The sequence below is a fragment of the Megascapheus bottae genome, chromosome 18 (genome assembly GCF_031878675.1).
Source record: "Megascapheus bottae isolate mThoBot1 chromosome 18, mThoBot2.hap1, whole genome shotgun sequence".
Taxonomy (NCBI): Eukaryota; Metazoa; Chordata; class Mammalia; order Rodentia; family Geomyidae; genus Megascapheus; species Megascapheus bottae.
Window position 1 is genome coordinate 43,774,251 of NC_143526.1, and position 14,732 is coordinate 43,788,982.

The 14,732-nt window shown below is 49.7% G+C and overlaps 1 protein-coding gene across 1 annotated transcript in view; it reads left to right on the forward strand.

Annotated features, from left to right (window-relative positions):
* The window catches only part of Cass4 (Cas scaffold protein family member 4), a 32,541-nt gene that overhangs the window by 15,659 nt on the left and 2,150 nt on the right, over nucleotides 1-14,732 (forward strand). Inside the window, exons 2-5 of the mRNA XM_090352554.1 lie at nucleotides 3,238-3,660; nucleotides 8,286-8,387; nucleotides 10,285-10,365; nucleotides 11,724-13,031. Of these exons, the coding sequence (XP_090208680.1) occupies nucleotides 3,238-3,660; nucleotides 8,286-8,387; nucleotides 10,285-10,365; nucleotides 11,724-13,031 (1,914 nt within the window). The remainder of the gene's footprint in view (nucleotides 1-3,237; nucleotides 3,661-8,285; nucleotides 8,388-10,284; nucleotides 10,366-11,723; nucleotides 13,032-14,732) is intronic.

A 14,732-nucleotide genomic window follows, 5' to 3' on the forward strand; every position in this document is an offset into this window, starting at 1 on the left:
GTCCCTTCCAAGAAACTGTGCACAACACATGAGCATTGGGACATATTTTGTCCACCATTAGGGATCTAGCAGAGATCCTGGCAGGTAGCAGATGTTCTGAGCACCTGATCTTGGCTCTCAGGGAATGAATGAATGAATGAATGAATGAATCCAGGAGTGAATGGATGATTTCTCCAGTGGTGACCCAAAGGCAGCTGAGGATTCCCAAACTACACCCAGATGTATGAAAGCCCTCCTCTTGGATGTTGGGGGGGGGTCTTCTCTATTGTTTGCCCTTGTGACCCTTAGCCCTCCCTCTTCCTTCCCCCCTCCTTTCCAAACACTTGTTCCTGTTTCTCCTGGCTTCCCTGTGATGACTGGCAAGTGCATTGGGCAAGATGGTGCTTGCCTGTGAATCCAGCACTCTGGAGGATGAGGCAGAAGGATTGGGAGTTTGGGGCCAGCCTGGGCTAAATAACAAGATCACTGTCAACCACACAGAGCAACAGACAGAGACAGACAGACAGACAGACAGACACAAATGTAGACAGAAAAACAGCCCAAGATGAATGCGTCTGGGAATTGTCCATTCCTGGAAACTGATTACACTTGTGTCTTCCGTTGTCCCTGGAACCTTGCCCATGCCTTGTACCTTTAAATAGCAATGCCAACGTTTGAGCCATGGGTTGGGCTGTAGCAAAGTGCTTGCCTACTAAGTGCAATGTTCTGCATTCAATCTCCAGTTCCAAAAAAAGAAAAGACAAAAAATATATAGTTAAAAAAAAAACAAACCGGGGCCGGGAGTTTGGCCTAGTGGTTAAAGTGCTTGCCTAGCATGCATGAAGACCCGGGTTCGATTCCTCGGTACCACATACACAGAAAAAAAAAGCCAGAAGTGGTGCTAAGGCTCAAGTGGTAGAGCTCTAGCCTTGAGAAAGTCCAAGGACAGTGCTCAGGCCCTGAGCTCAAGCCCAGGACTGGCAAAAAAAAAAAAAAAAAACCACAATAAATAAAAATAAATATGGACTAGCCACAAGCTGCACTTGACACCACTGGAGCGCCTGTCTGTCAGCTCTACCATCCATTGTCCAGGAAGAACTCTGCCTGAGACCAGGAGAGTAAGTGCACAATGACAGCTGGATTCTGGGGTTGCCCGGGCTGCCGGGGTGTCTGGCCCTCCCAGCACCGTGGCCTGCCATGACCTAACCCACATGCATTCCTGCTTTAAGATGCTCCGGGCATCACTCGGTGTCCTGCCTGGGGGGTGAATGGTAAAGAGGAGCGGGACAAGAATGTTTGAAGAGAAGCTCAAGGCTAACGCTCTACCACTTGAACCACAGCTCTACTTCCAGCTTTTGGGTGGTTAGTGGGATATAAAGAGTTTCACAGGGCCAGGCATCCGGGTGTCACGCATATAATCCTAGCTACTCAGGAGGCTGAGATCAGCCGATGACAGTCCAAAGCTGACCTGGATAGAAAAGTCCTGGAGACTCTAACCTCCGATAAACTGCTCAGAAAAAGCCGGACAGAGTGCTGTGGCTCAAGTGGTAGCATACTAACCTAGCACATAAAGAGGCTCAGGGACAGCACCCAGGCTTACTTAGGATCCCAGGGGAGGAAGTTTGGGGACTCCTCATATTCCCTTCCTGTCTACACCAGGGTTCCCAGTCTACTTGTGCTCCTCAAATACGCAGCATGGTACTGCCCAGGTCACCTGACCTGCTTGCCAGTGTCAGAGACTGTTGATAGCACGTTCTATGGCATAACAGGAAAAGGAGTGCACATCATAGAAACACACTCCCAACAAATGTAATGGGATCAAAGCCCGTCTTTGCTCTGTTTGTGACCTATGTGGACAAGGGCTGAGTATTTAAAAAAAAAAAAAAACGTTCAACAAAATGTATTTAAAGAAAGAGCTAACAATTGAAGCGTGACTAGGGAACTCTTGGTGGTGAGATTTTGGGTGGTTTCTTGTATTCTACCGTCTCTGTCATCATTATGTGTTGTCATAGTAAGGAGGAAAAGGCGATTACTTTGAAACCTACAGGAACTGTCTTTGTGCAACTGCAGTGGGAAGTTTACCCAAGGGTCTCCGCTAGGGGCCAGTGGGCACTGACTGGTGGTTAGAATTCTAGCTCCTTACGAGACTGAGATCTGGAAGATCATGGTTTGAAATGAGCCCCAGGCACACTGCATCTCCAAAGTGGGAGAGACTCTATAGCCAAAATAACTATCAAAAAAGCTGGGCTGGAGGTGTGGTTCAAATGGTAGAGCACCTGCCTAACAAGCAAACAGAGCCCCTGAGTTCAAATCCCAGTACTGGGGGGGGCGGAGAAAAAGAAAAGAGAAGGTATAGGAAGGGGCTCAATCATTACTGACATTACACCAAAGGGTTTTTGGGGGTTGTGTGACTTACCCAAAGATCATGGATTGGAGAATTCAAGAGACTTGGTTTGGTTGCTACATATGAAATTGTACATAAGGCGTTTCCTTGTGATGCTTCCACATGCAAAATGTACATCCGCTCCCTTTATTACTCTCCTAGTCTCCCTCTCCCCTGCCCTCTCCCCCCCCCCGCTCCCTCGTAGTCCCTTAGATACAGATTATTTTTTCTCCTCCTCTCTCTGACACCATAGAAAAATCATTAGCCTCCTGAGTGTTCAATCATTCATTCATTCATTTATGATCATTTGTTGAGCTTCTGCTAAGTAGCTGTGCTTGATGCCGGGGACAGAGTAGCAGAGAAACAAGAGGTGATCCTACACACACACACACACACACACACACACACACACACACACACACACACTCAGTCCCTTTAATTCTCAATAACCCCTTGAGCTAGACATTTACTATTATCCTCATGTTAGCCACGAGGAAACTGAGGCCCAGAGATGCTAGCTGAAATGCTTGTGGTACACAGCTAGGAATTTCACACACGAGTGTGCCCTGCCACGGGCTATACCACACTTCAGTACACGACCACCAGGGCCCTAGCACCTGTGGATTTTTACAAAGGGCCTTGAGAGGCCTGAAAGGGAAATGGCTGCACCTGGTCTCGGGGCAGAAGCAAAACTTGACGTGCGATCCCAGGAGTGAGAAGGGAGTCCTCGGATGAACAGCCAGGGCCAGAGAGTCTGGGCCGAAGAAATGAAAAGTGAACAGCCACCGTGAACGCACCCAGTGGTCTCTGAGTGGCATGTGGGTGGGACCCACGGGCACTGGTAATGATGCTGATTGCTGTCCCCCCCCCCCCAGATGCTGCTGGCTAGAGCACTTTATGACAACCGCCCTGACTGCGTCGATGAGCTGGCTTTCTCCAGGGGAGACATCCTGATGGTCCTGGAGCAGAATGTTCCGGAAAGCGAGGGCTGGTGGAAGTGTTTGCTCCACGGGAGGCAAGGCCTGGCCCCCGCCAACCGCCTCATCATCCTCCCAGAGACCCCCACAGACAGGCCCTGTCCCCCGTTCCCGAGAGGCCTGGAAGATGACCTTGCTGGCTCTGAGGGGACCTACAAGGTGCCAACCCCATGGCAACCTCCTCTACCAGGACCTGTGTACGAGCCCATGAAGAGCTGGGTGGAGCGGCCTCCATCGTCCACCACCCAAGTCTACGAACTCCCCGAGCCTCCTTCCCAGGCCAGGGTCATCTGTGAAAAGACTCTGAGCTTCCCCAAACAGGTGAGCATCCGGGCAGGATGAAAGGGAGGGCACACGGGTGGGGAGTGGCCATTCCTCTCCGGTTACCCTGGTCCAAAGGTCAGCTGTGAGGAGGAGTGGCCAGTGCAGTGGTGCCCAAGAAAGCTGGCGCTGGGGCCCCGTGCCCTTCACACCTGAGATTGCCCCGCTCGCCAAGCCTGGCTCCTGTGCGGCCTGCCAATGGCTCCGGAGAACCACTGCACTATGATTGTGCAAGCACACTGTGGATGAGCCACCAGTGATGCCAGCTTGAGTTTCTACACACACACACACACACACACACACACACACACACACACACACACACAGAAGCAAGCAAGCAGAAGATCAGCCTGGCCCCGCCTTCCTGGGACACTGGGATAGAGCACGTATGATGGCGTTTCCTGCCATCGGACACCACTTTACAATCAAATGGCACCACAGCTCTGGCAGAGATCTTGCCAAGGTCTGTGTCCCTGGTGGAGAGGCCACTGCCCAACACGGTGTCAGGGCCCCAAATCTGCCACCTCCAGTCTACCTTCCAACCCTGCCTGCAAACAGGGAGTCACAGATTCCTTTAGAAATCCTGAAAACTGCTGTCTTTTTTTTTTTTTTTGAAAACTGCTGTCTTGTAAGAACTAGCCACACTGAAGTTAACTTGAACTTCTTTCCAAAATTACTAAAGAATTAAAAAAAATCTATCAGTGGCTATCTCCTTTCTCTGGAAGGTACCAGGTACCACAGCACCCAGCACAGTGCCAGGCTCCTGCAGATGCCCCAGCAAACGTTGAATGAATGAAACCACACACCCCAGGACCCCAGTGTCAGCTTTAGGGCTGGAACTGGCAGGATGGGAGGACAGGTTTGGCACCAAAGCTTCCCAGGGCACCAGTTACAAGCCCTGGACTTGGCACAAACCATGTCAATAGTGCCTCCTACTCTGAGGAAACCAAGAAAAACCTCAGCTACTGAGGGGAATTCAGGGCCTCTCTGCCACCAAGCAGCTCCTGAGGAGGCACAGAAAACTCCCAGGGACTTCCCTGGCTTTTCTCTTCCAAGTCTCTCCTTGCCTGCCCCTACTAAGACGACCTTGCTTTTTCTTTTCTTTCTTGTTTCTTTCTTTTCTTTTTCCTTCCCTTCCACCCTCCCTCCTTTCCTCTCTACCTTCAGTCCTTTCTCCTCTTCAACATCTTCTCTCTCACTCTCTCCTTATTTACATTTCCTACATAGCTGGGATTACAGGTATGTACTACTACACCCAGATTATTTTTTTTGTCAGTTATGGGGCTTGAACTCAGGGCCTGGGTGCTGTTCCCCAGCTTTTTTGCTCAAGGCTAGCACTCTATCACTTTGAGCCACAGCACCATTTCTGGTTCTCTGGAGCTTTGGTGGAGATGAGTCTCATGGACTTTTCTGTGTAGGCTGGCTTTGCACGTTGATCCTCAAATCTCAGTCTCCTGAGTAGCTAGGATTACAGGTGTGCGCCACCAAGACCTGGCTCCATACCTAACTTTTATGGGCAAAGACTTTTTACCTTCCAGTCATAGCCTGTGAGTAGCAAGGATTATAGACAAGTGCCACTGAGGCTCAGCTCCGTGGAGCTTTTTGTTAAACTCACCTTCAGATCCTAAGAGCATAGCTCAGCCTCTCGTATAAATCAAGACTGAACAAAACCAGGTCTCCCCTCCAAAGTCTCCCTGCTTTCTCTGTACCACTTCCCCCTAGGGCAGCCACTAACCTAAGCTTTGTTTCACTTTGTGTAGCAACTTCCTTAATATAAAATGCAGGCGTGACAAGAGCAAAACTATAAAAATGACCACCTAAGAAACATAATCAGTTTTGACTGAAGTCCCAACAGGGGCAAGATTTCCTGGTGAAATTGTTCTTGGACCCACTAGTTCCTAAACTGAGGTTCTTTCTCCCTTTTGAAACCATGTTTCTCAAACACGTTCCTTAATGAATTGTCCCCTCCCCCCAGCCCCGCCTCCCTGCCCCGAGCCTACATTTCTCCAAGAAGCACTGGTTACATTTGAAGTGGCATTGTTCTGTGTGAAATGCCACCCTCAGGAAAGTCCCTGGGCTCTGTAGGTGTCCTAGTAGGCATGTATCGCGCACACAGTGGCCAGGTGAATGAGGGACCCTGGCCTGCAGTCCTGAGGGAGCGATGGGAGCAGGGGCAGCATTTGAAGAGTCTGTGTCAGGAGGGATCTAGTGGGACCTGTGGGGGGATGGATGTGAGGACAGTGGCACTGGTAGTTGGGGACATACTGTACGTGTGGCCCCTGGGCTTGGTCGTGTTTTGGAGCGTGGATTTAATTCAAAATGTAATGAGAGCCATTGATGGCTTGGGCCAATTAGCACAGAAGCACTGAAGTTGAGTCAAGGTCATAGGCTATAATAAGGAAGATTCCAGAACACTGGAAGCACCTCTCAGAGTAAAGGATGGGGTTGTTATGGGATGGGAGGAATACATACAATTAAAGCTGTCTTTTAATAGTCTTCAAGGGAGACAACAGCAGCCCAGGCTGCATGAAGGGGAGACCAAGGTAGACGGAACGCTAGAGCTAGGGGAGTCTGCTCCTCTGTGTACAGGACTCAGGCTCTCCAAGTAGAAGTGGGGTGTGTCCTTCGTTCCCAGAGACCCCCCACTCTCCAGAACCCAGGGTAGCACAGCTTCCTTTGCAGGTAAGAAAGGAGCTGCCAGTTTCCAGCCCCATAGTTGTTCTAGCCACACCTGTGGTTGCAGCCTGCGTGACGCCAGACCGGTTAATTTCTACTGTCTCATTCACCAAAAGCAAACAAAGGGCAGCCCTTCACCTGTGCCACCCCAGTGCTGGGTTCTGGGGACACTGATGATGAAGGGACTCTGGTCTGGTCACCAGAAGCTACTCCTACATCTGAACTCTCCTCTTTCCTGTCCACATTTAAATTGTGACTCCCTCTCACCTCTGTGCCCTGGGCTCTACTCCATGACAAGTTTCTTGGGCTACCTTCTCCCAGTGCTGGAGTTCAGAAACGAAGTCTTCTCAACTTCTCTTGCTCTGCACCCTGTGCAGAATACTACTGGAACCCATCTTACTTTCCTCTTACGTAATAAGTCCCTGTCAGCCAATAGCCTTCAGCCTATACTCCCCTGCCACCCTCAGGCCTTGCCCACAGAGATGTTCTGGTTCGAAGGTCTAAGATAGAAGACGAGAACTTGAGTTAAAGTTTACCAGATGAAGACGTGGGTTGCTCAGGCCCATAATCCTAGCTCCTCAGGAGGCTGAGATCTGAGGATCGTGGTTCAAAGCCGGATCTCTGTGAGACTCTTATCTCTAATTAACCACCAGACAACCACAAGTGATGCTGTGGCTCAGAGTGGTAGAGCACTAGCCTTGCGCAAGGACTGCATCCAGGCCCTGAGTTCAAGCCCCATGACCAACCAAAGGAAAAAGTTCACTAGCTAACTCAGGTAAACACAGCTGTCCCTATGGCATCCAACATGCTGTGCAGCATAGAGTCAGCAGCTGTGCATGCCACAGGATCAAACCAGCCTTGCCTTCTACCTCATGAGCTCAGACTCCATGAGTCCAGAGCTGTAGCTGAGCGGGTCATAGATCTTGATGGTGACTCCTGTCCTTGGTAAGAAGCAGCTCTTCTCTATGACCACCTGCGGTTATTTCCCTCTCACTCCACCCCTCTCTTCCCCGCACTCACTCCCCTATCACTTACAATCCTTGGTGTGTTTTCTGCTTCCCACTCATTCCAGCAAAGTCTGTCCCTTACAGTTCCTCTGAACACCTCCTACTGCCCAATCTTCTCTCACTCCTAAGGAGAACGTTCTGTTTCTGCTTCCCCTAGACTGTGTTAGTTCCTCCACTGTGTGCTTGGAAAGTCAGCTCTGCCTGGTTGGCTGGCAGCTACAGCCTTGGTAGCTTTAGATGCTCTGGGTGTGGGTGGCTTGCATGTATAATCGTAGTTTCTTGGGAGGCTGAAATAGAGAGGATTGCTGTTCAAGGCCAACTTGAGGAAAAAGTCCCCTAGACCCCTTCTTGAGCGATATCTGGACACAGTAACCAGAACTTGCCATCCGAGCTTCCTGGGAAGCATACACAGGCTGGCTGTGGCCTAGATGCTCTCCTGAGCAGGAAGCTGGTCTCAAAATGAACCAGTGCAGACAGGGATTTGAGGTATGATTCCGAGGTACATCACCTGCCTGGAGGTGAGCTCAAGGCCTGGTACAGCTAAAAGAAAAAACAAAAGCAAAGCTTTAGGTGAATGTATGAATAGCTCCATGTCAGAGACTCGGTTTCTTGGTCCTAGGAATCACGGGGAAGCTTACCTGTACAGCAGGTCCCTGGGGCCCCCTCAGCACCTGGATCCATGGCATAGCACCCAAGCTGGTGTATCCTAGCCTGTTTCCCAGATGAGGCGATGCAGGCAGACCTGGCCCACCCCAGGAGAAAGTCAGCCCCGCTCTAAGATTACTGCTTTCATCTTCACAGGGGGGGTATCTGCACACCAGGGGGTGCTGGCAAACATAGCATTTGCCCAGCAGACCCTGCCACCTGGGGGGGGTCACTTTGAACATGCTATGACAACCTGTGTGACGTGCCCTTTGGCTTAGCGTCCCTTTTCTTTCCAAGGCCCTCATTGTGCTTCCCAGACCCACCAGAGCCTCGCTGCCAACTCTGCCTTCCCAGGTGTACGACGTGCCTGCCCAGAGCCAGGTCCACTCAACCCTTAAGGTGAGTCTTGTTGAGCAGCCCTGCTTCCCTGGGGGCCGAGTGCTGAGTCTGGGGTCTGAGTCCATTGCTCGAACATTGCGTTCCCCTTCACAGAGCGGGGTCTCCACAAGCATCACCCCAAACAATGCATCACCACCCATGACTAACTAGCTTACCGCCCTAGTGGGCGGGAGCCCAGCCCAGGTGCTTTTGAAATCTTACTTTCCCTTTATGATATGTATTTTATTATTTTACTATGTACACGTATGTATTTATTATGTACATATGTGCATCTGAGCATCAAGTTTGAAAGCCAGAATGGCAGACAAATCCAAGAGACCCTGACTTCAAGCCCCAGTACCAGTGCGCGCGCGCACACACACACACACACACACACACACACACACACACACTTTTTTTCTGTCTAGCTCTGAACCACATCTGAAGCCCTAAGAAAATTCTTGACAATATGTGACCCAATCTTCACAGTGTACTCTATGTTCACATTAATCATATAACACAGTGTGTTATTTAACACACATCTCTCACGAGCACCCAAGCAGCTTGAGCAGAGCAGCACCAGTCATATCTTTATGAAACACAGTGCCTGGCTCTAGTACATCCTCAGATTTGTCCAATCAGTCACCCAAACTGTGTGCGTGTGCGCGTGCGCGCGTGTGTGGTCTGTCTGTCTGTGTGGGTATGCCCATGTCCAATGGCTTGAACTCAGGGCCTACGTGCTGTCTCTGAACTTATTTTCCTCAAGCCAAGTGTTCTACCACTTGAGTTTCAGGTCTGTGACTGGCCTGGCTTCAAGCTGCAATCCTCAGACCTAAGCCTCCTGAGAAGATAGGATTATAGGCCTGAGCCACTATCATCCAGTGAAACCCTCTTTTAAAAATGTACTAATAAGTAGTTTTACAATTCCGTAAGTCAGGCTACAAATGGATTGATGTCACCCATTCATCCTTCTCTTCCATCTTACTCCATGAATCCTCTTTTTTTGTGTTTGCCAGTAATGGGCTTAAACTCAGGGCCTGGATGCTGTCCTTTTTTTCTTGCCAGTCCTGGGCTTGAGCTCGGGGCCTGAGCACTGTCCTTGGACTTTCTCAAGGCTAGAGCTCTACCGCTTGAGCCTCAGCACCATTTCCGGCTTTTTTCTATATATGTGGTACCGAGGAATTGAACCCGGGTCTTTGTGCATGCTAGGCAAGCACTTTAACCACTAGGCCAAACTTCCACCCTGTCCCTTCATTTTTTAATCAAGGCTGAAACTTTACCAGTGGAGCCACGGTTCTGCTTTTGCCTTTTTTGCTGGTTAATTGGAAATAAGAGTCTCTCTTGGATTTGTCTGGTTGGGCTGGCTTCAGACAGTGTTCTTCCAATCTCATGTTCCTGAGTAACTAGGGTTACAAGTGTGATTCACCAGTGCCTGGTTCAAACCACCCCCCCCCTTTTTTTTTTATTATCATTACTATAGCTATATGGTGCCATTTGGTTTAGTGTCTTGTAGTTCATAGGCACTCAAGAAATATTTTCAGGTGACCACAGGAGTGAAAGGTAGAATGTTCTACTAGGAAAAAACATACACATACACGCAGACTCCTTTGTCCCAATCCCACATCTTCAGGCTTCTTTCCGTGTGAAGGCCTGCCTCCGTCTGTTTGAGCTGCAGTGTGTCCCCTGGCTTTTCTCTGCCTTCAACGAGAAAGGCACCTTCAAAAGCACCAAGGGCATGGCTGCAGGCTATCTATGCAGCTTACAGACATCTTTCCAAAGAGCTCCAGGACCGAGAGCCCCACAGCCTGTTCAGAGTCTCCTGTCTTTCTCTGGATAAAGCACTGGAGTGTGGACAGTTAGCGCTAGCTGCCATTGGTGAGGAAAAATCAGAGCTGTTTTCCTTGTGCTCTTTCCCTAGGAGCCAGAGAAGCAGCCATTGTATGACATACCAGCCAGTCCCCAGAAGGCCGCTCTCCACACCCCAGCCAGTCACGCAAGTGTGAGTATGGACGTGTCTGCACGGAAGTGTGAGGCTATCAAACCTAACATCCTCTGGGAAATGTTATCAGCTCAATGCTTTCATCAGCTTCCATCACTGTGACGAAAGGCCTGAAGCAAACTGCTCACAAGGGTCACGCATTTCAGCCCAGGGTGGGTTGGCCAGTTGTTAAGCCTGTGGGGCTCAGCTGGTCATGGCAAATCTATTAGCCACCTGCCCCCCACTGTGATAAATCAGAGGCAGGAAGTACTTTTCTAGCTGTTTAAAAAGAATTCATCTACAGCGTCTTGGCCTCAGGCCCTGAATGGAACATCAAGGCTGAAGGAGAGATGGTACAAACTGCTCACTTCTCTAGGGACAGGAAGAAGGAGCGAGGCAGCAGGAAACAGAGAGAGGCAGGCAGGAAGGAGTCAGAGACAAAATACCCCCCACACACACACACACCACACCAAGACCTGCCTCCAGGGATCTACTTTCTCTTCTCTAACTTGGACTCTATCCTCTAAAGTTTCCAGGACTTCCCCCAGATAGTGCCACCAGTGGGAGACTAAGGAGCCAGTATAGGAGCTTGGAGGGGTGAGGTTCATTTCATTTCTTCCTCCCGCTTTTTTTTTAAACTGGGGAGGGGTTGTGCTGGGATTTGAACTCAGAGCCTTGTACTTTCTAGGCATTCTATCACTCAAGCCAGCCCAGCTGAAGAAAGCATTTCCTAGCAGCATTGAATTGCATGGTACAGCAACGATACTCACCTGCTGCTGACCAGGAAGCAAAGAGGGGAGGGACCCCATGTCCACCTCTTAAAGGTCCAGTAGCACCACAGGCTGACGCCCAAGCCTTGAGCACAGACGGGAGCCTTCGTGAGGCACTCCAGACCTAAGCTATAGTTCTTCAAAGATTTCATCCGAAATCTGTGACTCGCTGGAGTCATTGTATTCTACCATACACATCCCATAAACACAGTCACCCAAGACTCCTGGAGAAACCTTACAAAGAGATGGCTTTTCAGCAGACTTCATGAGGGATGCATAGGAGTTTGTTAGATGGGAAGGCAGTTGAAGCAGAACGTCCCATTTGGGGAAAATAAAATGTGAGGTATAAGTAAGCATTCTGAGCTGGTGATGAGAGACAGTAAATGGCCTGCTGTGGTGGTGGTGAGTTACAGATAAGCCAGGGCTGTCATGGAAGAAGTGGCAAGATAGAGGCACAAAAGGGGGTAAGAGCCACAAAGGGACATGAGAAGAGTAGTGGCAGGCAGACTGAGCACTCCAGGCTTCTTGCTAAGACTACTTAACTCCGTGTGTGTGTGTGTGTGTGTGTGTGTGTGTGTGTGTGTGTGTGTGTGCGTGCTCACTCCACAGGGCCAGAGCATCGTCCAGACAGCAGCTCCAGCCTGGGGAAGAGCTGGCTGCCACACATTACCAAACCCTCAGAAGTCACAATGGACATATGACATCCCATCTCCGGGAAGAGCCAACATTAGAAACCCAGCTTTAACCAGCTTCCGGGAAGAAGCAGAGCCCAGGGTCATTCCTGCTTCCTTCTCCACTGTCCCCAGCCCTGCCAGCAACAGAGCCAGGAGCCCCCCTCCACAGCCCTGTGACATCACGCTCAGGCAGAAAAATGCCAGCCTTCCGGACGTTTCTCCTTACCCCTCCACAGCACCTGGAGACTCGCTCCCTCCAGGGGCAGGGGTCAGCTACAAGGTGCCGTCCAGCTTTCTGTTGCCCCGGGTGGAACAGCAGAACACCACGCCCAACATTTACGACATTCCTAAGGCCATGTCAAATGTGTTCCCCACCGGAAGTGAGCTGGGAAAAGCTAAGCCAAAGACTCCCCCAGGCCACAATCCATCCTGGCTTTCTGGGCGGACTTCTTCCCTGTCCCCTGAGCCTCACCGGTTATCCGTCTCCAGCTCAGGCAGCAGCAGAGCGAGTGTCATGTCTTCCTGTTCCTCCACGTCCACCGACTCCTCCAACAGCTCCTATTCAGAGTCCACAAAGGAGCTGTCTCTGGATTTGGATTCCGACGTGGCCAAGGCGACAGCAGTGACCCTGCAACATGAAGTGGTCAGCTCTGTAGCAGGCCTGCTGCTCTTTGTAAATAGGAAATGGAGGTTCCGAGACTCTCTGGAGGCCAACATCCATGCAATCCGCCAGGCCGCTCACCAGGTCGAGGATTCTTTAAGGCAATTTCTGGAGTTTGCTCAAGGCGTTCGTGGGACTGCCTGCAACCTGACAGACAATCACCTTCAAGCCAGAATTCAAGATCAGCTCCAGACAATCTCCAACTCCCACCAGATCCTGCTGGAAGCTAAGGGAAGCCTAGACGGATGCAAGTGGTCTCTCGACATTCTTGGGATGGACCAAGTCCAGAACAGCCCAGATGACCTTGAGAGGTTTGTCATGGTGGCTCGGATGGTTCCAGAAGATGTCAAGAGGTTCGTCTCCATTGTCATTGCCAATGCAAGGCTTCTCTTCACCCAGAACTGTGAACAAGAAGAAGAGCCTGGGCACTTAATCCCAAATTCGGAATCCAAACACGAGGTGTGCATGCAGCTTCCCCTCAGGGAAATGGAATTGTGCCAGAAGAGTCCTTTCCATAAACAAAAGGAAAATGAACCCTCCACTGAACTGGGGAAGAAAAGTGGACCACATGCGTGTGGACAGGTGAGTTCTGAGTTCAGAATGGGAACAGGCCTTTCCACTGTGTGCCTGGGCAGGTGTGAGCCAGGAAGGAGGCTGAGATTCTCCACCCATGCACCCAGGCTCTGGGAAAACATTGGCTCCTTTCTCAGAAAATAAAATTCAAGGATGTAAACTTACAGGTAAAATCATATTGGGAAGTAAGATTTTAGTATCTGGGCAAATAAATGAGAAGATTTCAATTTTTTTCATGAAATATCTGGAGTTCCATTTTATCTCTGAAAATAGAATCAGAGAGGATTTTTGTAAATCTTTTATTTAAGTCTACCTGGGAATGTTCTTCCTTGCAAGTAGTGGAATGCCTAGTGAGCAAACTTGAAGCCCTGAGTTCAAATCTTTGTTCTGATCCCCACTCCCAACAAAATATTTTGCTGATTGTGCTCAGCCCTGATAAGAAGCCATTTGGGTTGGCAGTTGCTTGTCTCCAGAGCCCCAGCAGGCAGGCACCTTGGGGCTGTGTCTAGGAGACCACTGGCGCCTTTCAGCTCTGGCCTTAGGATTCTGCTGAAATGCCTTGGTGATATAGGAGTTTTAACACATTCTAGAAATTTGAATCTTTTTAATGTTCATCGATGTATGTACATTTTTTGCAGTAATGAGGATTGAATCTAGAGCTTCAGGCTTGCCAGGCAAGTGCTTTACCCACTCGAGTCATACCTTCAGCATTTCCTCAGTAGGGGAGAGGACATCACCTGTAGTTTTCATTTGCCTGAAGTTGTTTAATTTGTTGTTGTTCTTGGTCGTGGGACTTGAACTCAGGGCCTAGGTGCTGTCCCTCAGCTTTTCTGTTCAAGGCTAGCACCCTACTACAGTTCTACTTTCAGTTTTCTGGCAATTAATTGGAAATAAACGTCACACAGATTTTCCTGCCCAGGCTGGCTTTGACCCATGGTCCTCAAATCACAGCCTCCGGAATAGCTAGAATCACAGGTATGAGCCAACAATGCTAGTCTGTGGTGGACATTTTCAAGCCGAGTGGCTAGCGGTCCATTGTCTTACTCTTGGTTCTTGCTACTTCTAACCTTGACCTTGTTCCTACCATCTTTCTGCTCCCAATATTCTGCTTCCACTCTTGCACTACCTTTCCTCACTTTCCACTAAAAACACTCATTGCTTTTATTTTCTGTTTTTACTATGAAATCCTAATAACATACTTCTCCAAAGTAGGCTTCCTTCCTCCCTTCCAAATGCACCAGTCCTGTGGACATAGCTGTCTTCTGAAACCACCGCTGCCTTCCCTGTCCTCTCTGCCATCGTCCATCACAAATGGGAGGAGGCAGAGGGGAAGGTAAAGAGAGCTTCTGACTTAGCTGATTGACAGAGCTCCAGACTTATGACTTGCTACCTGGCTGGCCCCAGTGGTCCCTGCTCTGAGATGGTTCCCCTACCCATAAAACTGCAAAGGTAAACTTCAGTGGCAATCAGCGGGACACCTGTCTAGCATGTGAGAAGCCCTGGGTTCAAAACCCCAGCACAGCAATACCAACAACAGAAGAGTAAATAAAACATCAAGAAGGAGTTTTGGGGACTGAGAGTGTGGCTTAGTGGTAGAGTGTTCACCTAGCATGCACAAAGCCCTAGGTTCGATTCCTCCATATCTCATACACAGAAAAAGCAGGAAATTGCACTGTGGATCAAGTGGCAGAGTGTTTTCCTTGAGCAAAA